This window comes from Eumetopias jubatus, unplaced genomic scaffold (genome assembly GCF_037043125.1).
Source record: "Eumetopias jubatus isolate StellerSeaLion01/CBP00866 unplaced genomic scaffold, mEumJub1_p1.0 scaffold_4, whole genome shotgun sequence".
NCBI lineage: Eukaryota > Metazoa > Chordata > Mammalia > Carnivora > Otariidae > Eumetopias > Eumetopias jubatus.
The window spans coordinates 106,110,790-106,124,285 of record NW_028274810.1 but is presented as its reverse complement, the minus strand read 5'-3'; the positions used below and the strand labels follow the sequence as shown (position 1 = coordinate 106,124,285).

The window sequence follows — 13,496 nt, the reverse complement described above, 5'->3', positions numbered from 1 at the left end:
CCCCCCCGGGGGGGACGGCATTCGGCTGTCCCCATGCAGTGTGCCCCGACGTGTGCCGCATCAGGGGGGAGCACTCCCTGCCTGGCTCAGAGGCTCCGCGGGGCCGTCCTTATGGCATGGCACAGGGCTGTGCTGGTCACCCTGGGCTGTGGTCCATTTCCCGTGAACAAGAGAGGCTTTGCCTGCCATGCTGCCCTGCCCCGGAAATTCGGCACAGCCCACGCTCGTCCCCGTGTCTGCAGGACGTGGGGTTTTTTCACACTGTTGCTCCACGTGCTCTTCTTGTCAGAGCCCTCAAGACGCTGCATTGCCATAGAAACTGAGCTCGTTAAAATTCCCTGCAGCCTCCTAATTATAGAATTTCAAAGACAAGCAAAGAGCTTCTTCCAAGGGTTGGAGTTGAGGCTGAGAGGAGGGGGGGAGTAGCCCACGCTCCCTGGGCACCGCTGGGAGCTGGCCGGGCTTCTCCATGATTCCCAATCCAGGGCACGGGGAAGGTCCCCTGGCAGGCACACTCTGACCTCGGGGCCCGGCCTTGGCCGCGCAGCTGAGACAGAACCTCAGACCCGCCAGGACCCCGGGGCCCCAACTCTCCCATGGAGGCCTTTCCTGCGCACCCGACGTGTGTGGGGGACCCTCTTCTGCGGGCACCGAGAGCAGCGGGGATGAGGCGGACACGCAGTGGGGGCACAGGGCCAGCGTCATTCCCAGAGCACCCGCCTGTCCGCACACGCATGTTCTCTGAGGACACGTGCCCTTTCTTCCTTTTTACACTGCGGCTGTCACTTCAGATCAGGGATAGGGGCTGTGACTTTCCAGGCAGAAACCCAGAATTTGCAAATGTGTCAGTTGTCTGAGCCAGTGGCCCACGAGGCTGATTGCCCTGGCCTGGGAGGGCAGGGGATGGCCGAGCCCCCGCCGAGCTCAGGGCCTCAGGAAGGCAGAGCGGGCATCATCCAGCTGCATCCCGCCCTGCACTTGGGGAACCTTCTAGTAAACAGTCCGAGGTTTGAAAGTTTTGGTGGTTTTGGTGGCTGCCATGGTGGGAATGTGGGTTTTTCAGGAAAGGTGCTCAGTTGATTCAGAAGTTAAGGAGGTGAGGGGCACCTGGGTGGCTCAGTTGGTGAAGCATCTTCCTTTGGCTCGGGTCATGATCTCAGGGTCCTGGGATCGAGTCCCGCATCGGGCTCCCTGCTCAGTGGGGAGTCTGCTTCTCCCTCTACCTCTTCCCCTGCTCATGCTCTCGCTTGCTCTCTCTCAAATAAATAAGTGAGTAAATAAATAAATAAAATCTTAAAAAAAAAATTAGGGCGGTAGTAATCCCAGTCCAGTCTTGAGAGAAATAGCAAGCAAACCCCAGGAGAGGGCCGTTTGACACAGCGTCTGACCCGCACTCCATGCCAGCAAAGTCGTCAAACCAGGGACAGCTGGGAAGCTGCACTACCCAAAGGGGCCTGAGCAGACAGGGCTGAAATACCATTTGGGATTCTGGGTGGCACCTGGGTCAGAACGAATACATCGGGGAGCAGCTAAGGAAATCTGAATAGAGTATGTGCCCGAGTTAACAACGTCGTGTCAGTATGCTTCATGAGCCGTAACAAATGTGCCACACGCTTGTAAGACGTCAGCCAGAGAGGACACCAGGTGGGCGCTCTGTGGGGTCCCATCCTCTCTCTGCAGTTTTCCCCTAAGTCTGGAACTGTTCTCAACCGTGAAGTATATTAAAAAGGCCGTTGAGGGGGAAGCCGGCTCCAGCTGGAGTTTAGGTGACAGCCCTGGTGTTCATCTCTGTCTTGATGAATACGTCAGAGGGAAGTCAGGTGTTAACGGGAGGCGAAGCTGTGGGCAGGTTACGTGGGAACCCTCTGGTCTGCCTTTGAACTTTCTGCAAATCCAAAATAAATAAATTGCGTGTATGTGTGTGTTTTTTTATCAGTGAGGGATGTTCCGCTGTCCCTTGTGGTTCTTTATAACTCACCTGACCGCTGCTTTCCAGGTAGTGGCCTGGGCGTGGATCGGACACCCCAGGGGCTCCCCTGCCTTTGCCTGGGGTGGTGCCAAGGACGTGGCACCTTGCCGGGATCTGCAATGCCAGGGGCTCTGAAAACGCCTTCCTGTCTCTGCATAGGGTGGGGGTGATGGTAAATACCATCTTAAAGGCCTCGTGTGAGTCAGGGGTCGCCAGAAAAACAGAACCAATAGGATGTGTGCATAGAGACAAGGACCTCTGTTTTAAGGAACTGGCCCGTGCAATTAGGGAGGTGGGCAAATCCAAAATCTGTAGGATCGGTGGGCAGGCTGGAGACCCAAGAAAAGCCTAAGCTTCAGTTCAAGTCCAAAGTCTGGCTGCTGCAGAATTCCCTCTTGCTCAGGGGATGCCCATCTTTTGTTCTAGTCAGGCCTTCGACTGATTGGATGAAGCCCACCTATGTCAGGGAGGCCAGTCTGCCTCATTCAAATTCCACTGATTTAGATGTCAGTCTCATCCAAAAACACCCTTGGGGCGCCTGAGTGGCTCGGTTGGTTAAGTGTCTGAGTCTTGATCTCAGGCTTGTGAGTTCAAGCCTTGCATTGGGCTCCACGCTGGGTGTGGAGAGGACTTAACAAACAAACAAACAAAAACAAACAAAAAAACCAAACACCCTCATGGGAACATCCAGAAAAACATTTGGCTGCATATCTGGGTGCCGTGGCCCGGCCCAGCTGACACCCAGAATGCACCACCCTTGCCCAGAGGCACACATTTCCTGAAGCCATACTCAATCTCCAGTTGACCGGCAGCAAGTTCATACTTCTGCCTCCCGTGAACCGGCAGGTGGGCAGGCAGTGGCAGGGGGCGTGGGCCGCCCCGGGCAGGACCACAGCAGGGGGCAGGGCCTTTCTTTGCCTACTTAGAGCTTTGTTTCATCTTTTAAATTTGAGACACTTTATTTAAAATAAAAATTCAGCACCCGTTCCTGGCCCCTGTGCCCCCGCCAAAAAAAGTTTCAAATGAGTCCTTAAAGAAAAAACGAGATGGAATTATTTGAAGATGAGTCAGAGGGAAATACCTGAAATTACTTTGTAGCCATCCTGTTGTTAGTACCGCCAGCCCCTCCGTTTTTACAGTTTTGCCTGTTTAGGGTTTAGTGTGGGCTGAGGCACCTGCGGGCGTGTGGCTCGGGCACCTACAGAAGGCACAGCGCAGTGGGCACGTGTGCCCGTAGCAGCTGGGCAGGACAGAGCTCAGCCAGCACTCAGCCGCCCAGGGGCTGCCTCCCAGAGGCCGCACCGTCCCGAACTTAGCATTGGTCTTCCACTTACTAGAACAACTTCATCTCATGACTGTGTGTCCTGAAACGATTCGTTAGCCCCCCTCTAGTGCTCCGAGCCTGTGGGGGCTGCATGCAGCCCTTGGTCCTATCCCCTCAGTGGGTTTGCCTGCCTGCTGTGCACCCCCTCATAACCCTTGGCCTCTGCTGGGGCATCTTTGTGTTTCTTATTTCGGGCGGCTTTAGTCAAATTTGAAGGATACCTAGTCGGGCGTATTTGTGGATTTCCGTGTGGTGCGTGCGCTGGGCACAAGAAAACCAGAGTGTTGGCTCTAGGCCGGCTCAGCTCCCTCTGCGTCTCCGTGTCCCTCCGTCTGTCTGTCACTCAGTGCCTTCTCTCTGCAGGACAGCTGGGGGTTGTGAATGCCACATACAGGGAGGGTCGGGGGGCATGCGTGGGGACATGGGGACGGTCAGTCCTGTGGACATCAGCATGGACACGCCCCCGGCCAGGCTTCCCCCGAGTCAAGCCAGGTCGGCTGGACGGGCTGGAAGTGGCGGGACACACCCTGTCCATCTGGGCAGAGGCCCTGGGCATCACCAGGGACTCCTCAGAGCTGAGGGGCCGATGGACCCCAGGCCTGCAGCCCAGGTGTGAACTTGCCGGTGGGGGAGCAGGAGGGTGAAGGCAGGTGCCACCTCCCACTGGCTCTGCTCCTGTCTAGGTGTTGGCCAAGAGTCTGTGGCAGGACACGTTTGAGGGGTCCTGGGCGATGCGTGGGCCTCTGCCAAACCCCCAGCTGCCCACCGGCTGTGGGGCTCCTGCCACAGAGGAATCTGGATGTCTTGTTTCTGACTCAGTCTCCCATTTAAAGGGAGAGAAGCAGGCTCTCTGGTGGCTGTGACCTGATTTCAGCACGAGCTGGTAATTTGCTTGTTTTGAAAACATTTTGTTAGTTTCCACATTGGTGTATGTTTGTGGCACTTCCACGACTCATGAAAGTGGCTTTCACTGCGGAACTTTATAAAAGCACAAAGCTTCCTGTTGTACCCTGAGTATTTTGTACCAGCGTTCGCTTCAGAGTGTTTGGAAGGAGCAAAGTTACGAGCATTTTTAGGGACGAATGAAACCAACAGTTCTAGTTAAACATGTAACTCTAGCATTTTTGCTTAGCGGTGTCCTTCTTACAAGTTTGGATTATTGAATGCGTTTTTTTCGTAAGCAACGTGTTTGGTAATCCTCGACTCAGCATAAGTGCTTGTTGTGTCTGCCTCACCTCTGCCCCAAGATCTGTCAGGTGGCTGGGGGGGGGGCGGGGGGACACTGGGCGGGGGTCTCTCATGTCCGGGTGGGCAGGACGCCTGGCTGCATTTCGGGTGGACCGTGGACTCCATGTGTCGGCTGCTGCCCCTCCATGGACGGTGAGGCATGAGCTCACAGCCTGTGTGCACCGCACCCCAGTGTGGAAAAGGGGGCCTGGTTTCCGTGCCTGGAGGGAAGGAGGGTGGAAAGGGAAACAGGGCGGCGGGCTTGGAAACTCATTGGCCTCCGATGACGTTCCAGCCAGACCCTCACGGGGGCTGCCCAGCAGCTCTCCTCCCTGCCAGGGTGGCTGTCCCCAAGGCACCTCGGGGGGGGGGGGGTTCGAGGCCACTGGGCTGTTTCCTTACCCCTGTCTCCTGTCCCACCCTAGAATCCATCTACCGCCGCGGAGCCAGAAGATGGAGGAAGCTGTATCGCGCCAACGGCCATCTCTTCCAGGCCAAGCGCTTTAACAGGGTGAGTGCCACCGCCTCAGCCCCCAGCTCCCAGGCTGTCTCCGCCTGCCCTGCCCTCACCAGCCAAGGGAGACCCTGGAGGCTGGGTCTTCCTTCCCGCTGAGAGTGGGACAGGCCTCAGAGGCCGACAAGCCTGGTCCTGAAGCGCTGGGCCTTTTCTGCACATGGTGGCCGCCTGGCAAATGTGGTGTGTGCGTCTCTGTGTCTCTCTGTTGGCCCGGGTCAGGCCGCCCTTGCCGGGGGTGCGGGGGCTCTGAGGTCCTGGCCTGCTTGTGGTCAGAAGTGGGTCTGAGAATTTGACCGATGACGCTGGGGTGCATGTTGTGCGTCTCCTCTGAGCCCCGGCACCCCGACAGCCCCGTGTCTGACACCCATGTGGCTCCCAGCCCATCCTTTCCATCCGTTCTCTTCAGAATGCTCTTCTGTTCTCTAGAAATGATACGATTCAGGTGGCTTTGTGATGGTCCCACCTCATAGTGGAAAGGGTGGTACCTACAGGTGCCTCGCTGGCCAAGGACTTTCGTGTCCTGGGGCTTAAAGCAGAAACTCATTCTCTCCCAGTTCCGGAGCCGGAGGTCCAAAACCAAGGTGTGTGCAGGGCTGTGCTCCTTTGGTGGCTCTAGAGGAGGATCCTTCCTGCTCTTTGTAGCCCCTGGGGGCTGCCGGCGGTCCTTGGCTTGTAGCTGCAGCAACCCCATGTCTGCTCTGTCCTCACATGGCCTCTGCTCTCTCCCAAGGACACCGGGCATGGTTATGGCCCGCCCAGTCCAGTACGACTTCATTTTGACGGTACATCTACAAAAAGTTTTTTTCCAAATGAGGTCACATTTGGAGGTTCTAAGGGGACATGAATTCGGGAGACACCATTCAGCCTACTCCCACAGCCCAGCACATGCACACCTGAGGGCCTTTGCACATGCTGAGACTCTGCCCTGCCCACCCTCCCCCTCCTCTGCATGCTCAGAGCTCATGCTGTGCCTTACTCCGTCTTGGCTCAGACAGTCATCCCTGCAGCCCTTTCTCTGCGGCCCCCATTCCCATGTGCAGCTGGTGTTCCTCACAGGTCTGTGTCTGCTCTCTCCCACCAGGCGTAGTGCTCTGGGCATAGGGACTCTGAACACAGATTTGTTGTTTATTATAACTAATGACTGGAAGAAAGTCAGCTAGGGGAGACCTAGGGGCACTGTGTTAGGGACCAAGAAAGAATGGAGCATGTCTGTCAGGAATGAGAAGGAACCCAGGTGGGTAGCAGGAGAACAGGGGGTCCAAGGAATATCGGATGCCTCGGGGAGCTCAGGCATCACCAAGCAAGAAGGTATGAGAGGACCCTGATGCCAAGTGCTGCTGGAGGGTGAGGACTGAGTGGGGAATGCGTGGAAGATAGACCTTTGTTCCATCTCTGGGTGGACTGATGGGGTGTGGATGGGAGATGCCGTGGTGAGCCAACCAGATAGGATGAACCCTGGCTGCTGACAGCGTGAAGAGATGGAAATGTCCCAACCCCCAGGATGCGAGGCACCTGCTGCCCCCACCCTGTGTTTATTTTTCCAGCCAGCTGCGTGGCCAGGTGGCTTCTCTTTCTGCACATCTGGGCACTGGCTTGGTTCTGGACAGAGAGGGGTCTCAGCCAGATGGGACTGGCCAGCCTTCGGGATATCAGACAGAAGGTTCTGGGAGGCCCCCCCCCATGTTGACTTTCAGGGAAATGCTGTTTCCTTCATTACCACACACTCACTGGTCCAAGATGAAGCCCACCTACCCAGCAAGACAGGCCGGGGCCCGGGCAGCACAGAGGGACCTGGCTTCTCCCACTCTGCAGATTTTAGGAGAAAAACCCATTTCCCTGATTGCAAGGTGCAGACCGTCACCCTCTCCCTCTGCCTGCCCTTCCTGCCCCCCGCTCCCGAATCAGTGAGAAAAGGCTTTTCCTCCCTGTGGAGGAGTGGGGACTCTCAGGGGTGCCCCTGCCACCCCATTCAGCTGTCCCCAGACCACCAAAAGTAGGTTTTCACAAACACGGGGGGGGCTGGGAAAGGGGCCAAAGACCCTCGACTCTTAGACTGTTCAGTTCACAGAACGAGGAGCCTGCAACGTGTTGCCAAGTTTGATTTCCCACCTGATTCTCCTTGGTTCCAAGTCCTGCGTCTTGCCGGGACCCTGGAGGCTGGGTCTGCACCATTCACTGTGTTAATCACAGGATTGTGCGGGTCACCTCCACCTGTCACTTGAAAGGATGTCTTAAGAGCTACTTGGTTCTGCAGGAATCAGCAAGACTTACAGGGCAAGAGCCCACAAGAGATCATTTCTCATGTTCTTCATCGGTGACCCGGGCAGAAAGTGAGTGGGTGTCAGTCATATGGCTGAGTCTCCCCACCAGGATCTTTATTTGTCCTTGACACGACTTTTCTTCTAGAACAGTGAGAAAAAGTTCCACTGGTGAATCAAAGGGAGAGATCCAGCAAGTTTCTGGAGAAGAAGTGAAGACCTCCACCCTAGAAAAGGAGACACCAGTGCCATGGATGGGGTGGGGCATGAAGGCAAGGTCAGAGCCTGGCCCTGGGAACCCCAGGGCATGAGCATTTCCCGTAAATGCTGGTCGAGGGTTTCTCCCAAGTGTTTTGGCCCAAGCAACTAGGACAGAGTTAGCAAGCAATTCACGTCAGGGCCAAAGAGTAAATATCTTAGACTTCGTGCACCACCAGGGCTCTGTTGCAACTGCCAACCCCATTGTAATGTAAAAGCAGCCACAGACAGGGGTAAGGGGGTAAACAGATGAGCGAGGCCGAGTTCCAATAAAACTTTATTTATAAAAAACATGGCCGCATTTGGCCCACAGCTGTAGTTTGCCTGCTCCTGGAGTAGAAGATTGGAGTCAGCACTTGCTGAATGGATCAAGGCCTCAAGAGGAGCACGTTTTGGGCCCAGCATGAGACCCCCTCCCCACCCTGCGCTAGCATGACAGCAGGATTCAGAAGATGCAGGAGGGAGGGATGAGGCTACCCCTCCCGCCCCAGGAAGAGCAGTAGCTTCTTGGACCTTGTAGGAAGAGGCAGGGACGCATGGAGGGTCTGCAGCCTCAAGCTGGACCTCCCACGCTCCTGCAGCCCCTATGGGCAGCCTAACGGGCCAGCCCAGGAGGGCTCCCCAGGAGCCAGCAGAGGTGCAGCTCCTCGACAGCCCAGCCTCAGAGGACCCCACGGTTGAACCAATAGGACACCTGAGCTCACCGTCAGGAAGCACAAAGCACAGTGGAAACAGGGCATCCGAGCAAGAACCCACAGAAACCCAGACCAAAGGCTTAGACGGAAAAGAGTTCAGGGTGACTGAAAAGTAGAATGTGTGATTGAAAACACGAGCCAGGAACCAAGTCAGCAGCGTGTAAGGAGGCTTAAAAATATTCTCACTCCATTAATTTATTCATTCAGGTGAATTTCAGAGTATTGAAGCTTGGGGTTTAGGTTTTGTTTTTTAGTGTCATGTTTCCCGAAGTGTTAACAGTTCAAACAGAGGTCTGAGATAAAGAGCCCCTGGCAGCCTGTCCTGAGCGGCGTGGGCATGTGGGTCTCACGTCCCTTCCATGTCCCTGGTGTGGAGCCCGGGGAGAGCGTGCTGCTCTCCGTCAGCAGCTGGCCTACCAGCCCCTGCTTATCTTTGGGAAGGAATCTGTGAATTTGTGAAGCCACCGAGTGGCCGATGGAAGAAGCATTGCAGATTAGTTGTGCGACGTGACCGTGGGAAAGCTAACCACGTTAGCATATTATATAAGAAAGGTGAATTGTTCTTAATGGCTTCACAAATGGTTTGACGCAGCCGGACACACCCAAGAGAATGAAAACTGGTCTTCATACCCGAAGCTCTTCTTTGACTGCCGAAGTTAGGCGTTCAGCGGTTGCCCTACTTGGGCAATGCTGGTACGAAATGAGGGCGGCCAGAGCTGGAGGCGCTGTCAGGGTCCCCTGTGGCCGCCCCCCCCGTCCAGCCCTCACTGCTGTCCGCTGCACTTCAGCCCATTCCCTCACGGCCCCACGATTTGCGTTTGGCTGCTCGTGGGAGGGATGCTTTAGGCAATACAGACGACTTGGAATAAATGCTTTTCTGTCCTGTTTCCAAAGTTAAAAGTAATGGGTGTGTGTGTGTGTTTGCTTGACCTTAGCGAACATGTATCGGGCACCGACTGTGTGCTGGGCACAGCCCCAGGCATTGGCCGCAGAGCTGTGACCAGGACCTGAAGCTGTGTGTGTGGGGACCGGCTCCCGTGGGCCCTGGTTTCCCCGCTCGGCGCTTCGCTGATGAGAAGTCGGCTTCTCGGGGCCTGTGGCTCTGAGCTCCGGGCACACGGTCTGTCCACACCGCCACACCCCACCCCCACACGCCAAGAGGATTCCATCAGGCATAAATGAACTCTGCTCAGTACAATTGTAGTCCTTTTTATTGTTCTTCAGGAATAATGAGAGGCTTTTTCAAAAGAACAAAATTTGTTAAACATGCATATGAGTAACAGCTAGAGAAAAGATGATCACGGGAACCCGGTGCCACTCACGTGCACCTCCTGCCACGTGTGAACAGATTTCTGAACACATTCATCTTCGTGCACTTTGTAACAGTTAAAAATTAGGGAAACATCACTGAACAAACTCATAGTTAGCATTAGCTTCAGATGTTTAGAACCTTGAAGAACAAAGATTGACTACTTGAAAATCTTTAAAAATACAAAAAACAAAACAAAACACCCAAGATAATCGCAGACTGCCCCTAGCAGTTCAAAGTTATGGCACGTCAGAATGCCAGGTACAGTCCCTGTCTCCACGGTCGTCCAGAGGCAAACCCGGACGTCTCTCATGCCTGTCTCAGCCTGGGTCTCTGCACACAGCCCAGCAGGAGCTGTGATCCCCCTCCGGCCCCTGCAAGCAGGGGTGGGTCCTTGCCCGAGGAGGGGTCTCTTCACCCCTGCCAGAGCGGGGTCCCAGCCCCCTCCTTGGGGCCCTTGGTTCCCGCAGCCTGGGGGTGGACGCCAGTGGGCTCCTGGGCTTGGGCAGAGCCCTGTGTCCAGATGTGACCAGCTGATGGGGCCACCTCTTGTCCTAGCTCCCTGTCATTTTCTGAGAAAATCAGGGAAGATGCCGCATGCCCCGGCGCTGAGCTGGGTCCCTAGTGTAGCGTGGCTTCAGGGGACACCCCGGCCCTCGGCCTGACGGCTGCTTTTCTTGCCTGCAGAGAGCGTACTGTGGCCAGTGCAGTGAAAGGATATGGGGTCTCGCAAGGCAGGGCTACCGGTGCATCAACTGCAAGCTGCTGGTCCATAAACGCTGCCACGTGCTCGTCCCGCTGACCTGCAAAAGGCATATGGTGAGTATGGGCCAGATAGGGCCCTGGGGGCCCGTGAGTTGGGGTAGCCTCAAGCTCATTGTCCACACTGACCCTGGTGACCCTCAGGCTCCCTCCGTCCAAATAGGATCCTGCCACCAATGAGACAAAAGGAGGGGGTGCCTATGGGTTGCAGAGCCATGACCCCAGCCAGCACCCCAGGTGGGGCCCCTCTTCCCACGCCCTGTGAGCCCCCAGCACTCTTCGGGCGGGCGGCCTCTAGTGGGGCCTCTAGGGCCCTCTCCCACACTGGGACGAAGATACAGGAGCAAGGGGAGGCTCATCTGTACCCCAGGCATGAAGTAGCTCTAAGGAGCCACAGAGGGAAAGCCCATGCCGCCCTGAAAGTCGGAGGATGCACCCCGCATGTGCCCCTCAGCCTGCAACTGTGGACGTAAAGCACCCTGGCCCTTTGACATGTTGTTCATTTCCCTCCTGAGCATTCAGGCTTGGTAGTGCTCGTGGGACCCCTGAGCAGGAGCCTGAACTGGACGTTGAGTTCCTCCTGGGCCTCTGGCAGGCACGTCTGGGCGGGTTGGCTCATCTGATGTCTAACCCTGATTGAGCACTGGGAAGTGGGGTCCCTGCATGGACTGGTGTGGGGGAAATGCACACGGTCTTCCTAAAGTCCTTCCAGCCAAGAGTGCCAAGAACCGAAAGGGTGCACATACCCTTTGACCCCATAGGTCCACGTTAGCCTGAGAAATAAGGCCAGCCCCAAAGATGTATCAGTCAGGGGCTGAGGGATGCCAACGCCTGGAGCTTAATGTCGGCCAATAGGGGGCTGCCTCAGCTGTGACATCAGCCCCCAGGACTCTGTGATGCGGCCGTGGGGGTGGGGGAGACTACTAAGCATTATGTACAAAGGCCCCATTTTTTTAAAGCACCTGCCGGAAAGGTCACAGCCTGAGGTGCTGAGTGGTCTTCCGCAGGAGATGTCCGTGTGGGTCTTCCTGTCTCCAGTGTGGTAAGGTTAGCAGGTGATTTGTGGAATATGTATTAGGACACAGGCTACAATGTGTATATCACAGGAGGTGGTGATAGAAAGTCACACAGTGTCTCCAGAAGCTACATTGTAAAGCCTGCCTGGTCGCTTTATAATGCCCGTCTCTTTGCAGGATTCTGTCATGCCTTCCCAAGAACCTGCAGTAGATGACAAGGACGACGTGGACCTTCCTTCTGAGGACACCGATGGAAGTAGGGGCTGCTTTCTTCCTGCTGGTGGAGCCCAGGCTCTCCACCCTGGAGCTCCTGTGTGCCTCCCCTTTCTGAGCACGAATGCTTTTTAGCTCCCATCTGCTCTCTGAGGGTCAATATTGGCAAGCATGTGCCCCTCACTGCGGGACTGGGGACGTCTCTAGGGCCTTCCATCATCCCTGGGCAGAGATGGCAGAGTGGGGTGGCCTTCCCTGGGCACACACATCTCTGAGAGTGGCTGCCATAGGAGTCCAGGTGGGCGTTTTCCCTCGGCACCGACTTTGGGAGTTCTAGAAGATACTGTGGCGGCTACCATAGGCAGGCCCTCCCACGGGTGGGCTGCTGCATAGGCTGGTCTCCATGGAAAAGCCTGCTGTCAAGTTGGTTCTTAAGTTTCTGTGGGATTTTGTGGGGTTTTTTTTGGTGGAGGAGAGACATTTTTTTTTTAATGCTCAGAAGCATTTGGAGAAAGATTTTGAATACTAGTTGGACCGATAGCCCAGCTCTGACCTCCCAAAGTCTGTGCACTGTTAAGAGCATGGTAAATGTGAGTTCTGTGCCCTGAGAGTGCTTGAAGGATGAAATGAGATCACAGAACATAAAGCATTTAGCACAAAACCTCATACAAAGGAGATTTCTAATAAACAACAATGGCGCACACCCACCACACACCTACCCAACTACTACCCATCCGGCCATCCAGCCATCTATGTATCTACCCACCCACCATCCACCCATCCAGCCATCCTCTCTTCCACCCACCTGCATACTCTAAAAACAACATCTGGAAGGCTAGATACCAAACTCTTGTGAATACTTACTTCTAGATGAATCGCTGAAAAAACCTGTCACAAATGCAGGTTCCCAAGCTCTACCCCCAGAGGTGCAGAGTCAGGAGGCCTGGGTGGGACCAAGAAGCTACATTTTCTTAGGGCTCTGCAGTTAGGTGTGGCCGCTCCGTGATTTGCCCTCAGTGTGGCTGGCCTGGCGTGGGCCGCTGGTGTCCGCAGAGGGGTGAGGGGCCGTGGGAGCCCCTGTGTCTCAGGCTGCGTTCCTGACAATGCTGCGATGTCCTGTTGCTTTCTTTCTCTCTTCACTAGTTGCTTACATTTCTTCAACCCGGAAACATGACAACATTAAAGATGATTCTGAGGTGAGTGTATAAAATGGCTCATTAGTGTTTCCAGTTTCTTTTTGGAAGTTCATTAGCTCATTTCTGGGGCAATTATGGAAATTTAAATATGAACTAGACAGGCTTGGGAATTGTTGCTCACTGTGAGGGCATGGTCTGTGGACCTCTCAGGTGATGCACACCGAGGGGTTCAGGGCAGAGTGCCATGGAGTCTCCAGTATTCAGCACACAAGGAATCTCCGGATTGTTTGGTGGACAGAGAGCAAGCGGGTGCGGCCGACACAAGCCAGTGCTAACTCTCAGACGTGAGGATGTGGTGGTGGTGTACTATTCTCACAGCTCTGCAGAACTGGGAGAACTTGGCCAGGTGAGCCCAAGTGGCAGGCCTGGTCCGAGCCTGGGTCAGGGGCCTCTCTGACCTCAGAATCCTCTTGGGTCACGTTGGATAATGACCACAGCTTTTTGTGAGGGTGAACTGAGAGCATTTGTATGAACCCCTACCCCATGGCTGGCACACGGGAAGCTTCCCACAACACCGGTCGTCAGTGTGGCTCCTCCCATTTCAGTACAGGGTGGCTTGGGCCCGCACAGTGGGCTGCACAGAGCACACGGAGACCCCAGGCTCATGTGCTTCGAGAAAAGGTGGGAAGGCTGGTCCCTGGAGAGTGGGATCACTTCGTACTCTTGCACGGCTGCCGTCGTCTGCGGGGATCCGCGTGGAGGAATCACCCTGACCCGGACTTGTCCTTTGTCCTGTTTTGGACAAGTTTATG

The 13,496-nt window shown here is 55.4% G+C and overlaps 1 protein-coding gene across 1 annotated transcript in view; it reads left to right on the top strand.

Annotated features, from left to right (window-relative positions):
* PRKCZ (protein kinase C zeta) overlaps positions 1-13,496 on the top strand; it is a 103,877-nt gene that overhangs the window by 66,282 nt on the left and 24,099 nt on the right. The window contains exons 5-8 of the mRNA XM_028108404.2: positions 4,946-5,031; positions 10,245-10,376; positions 11,513-11,591; positions 12,692-12,744. Of these exons, the coding sequence (XP_027964205.1) occupies positions 4,946-5,031; positions 10,245-10,376; positions 11,513-11,591; positions 12,692-12,744 (350 nt within the window). The remainder of the gene's footprint in view (positions 1-4,945; positions 5,032-10,244; positions 10,377-11,512; positions 11,592-12,691; positions 12,745-13,496) is intronic.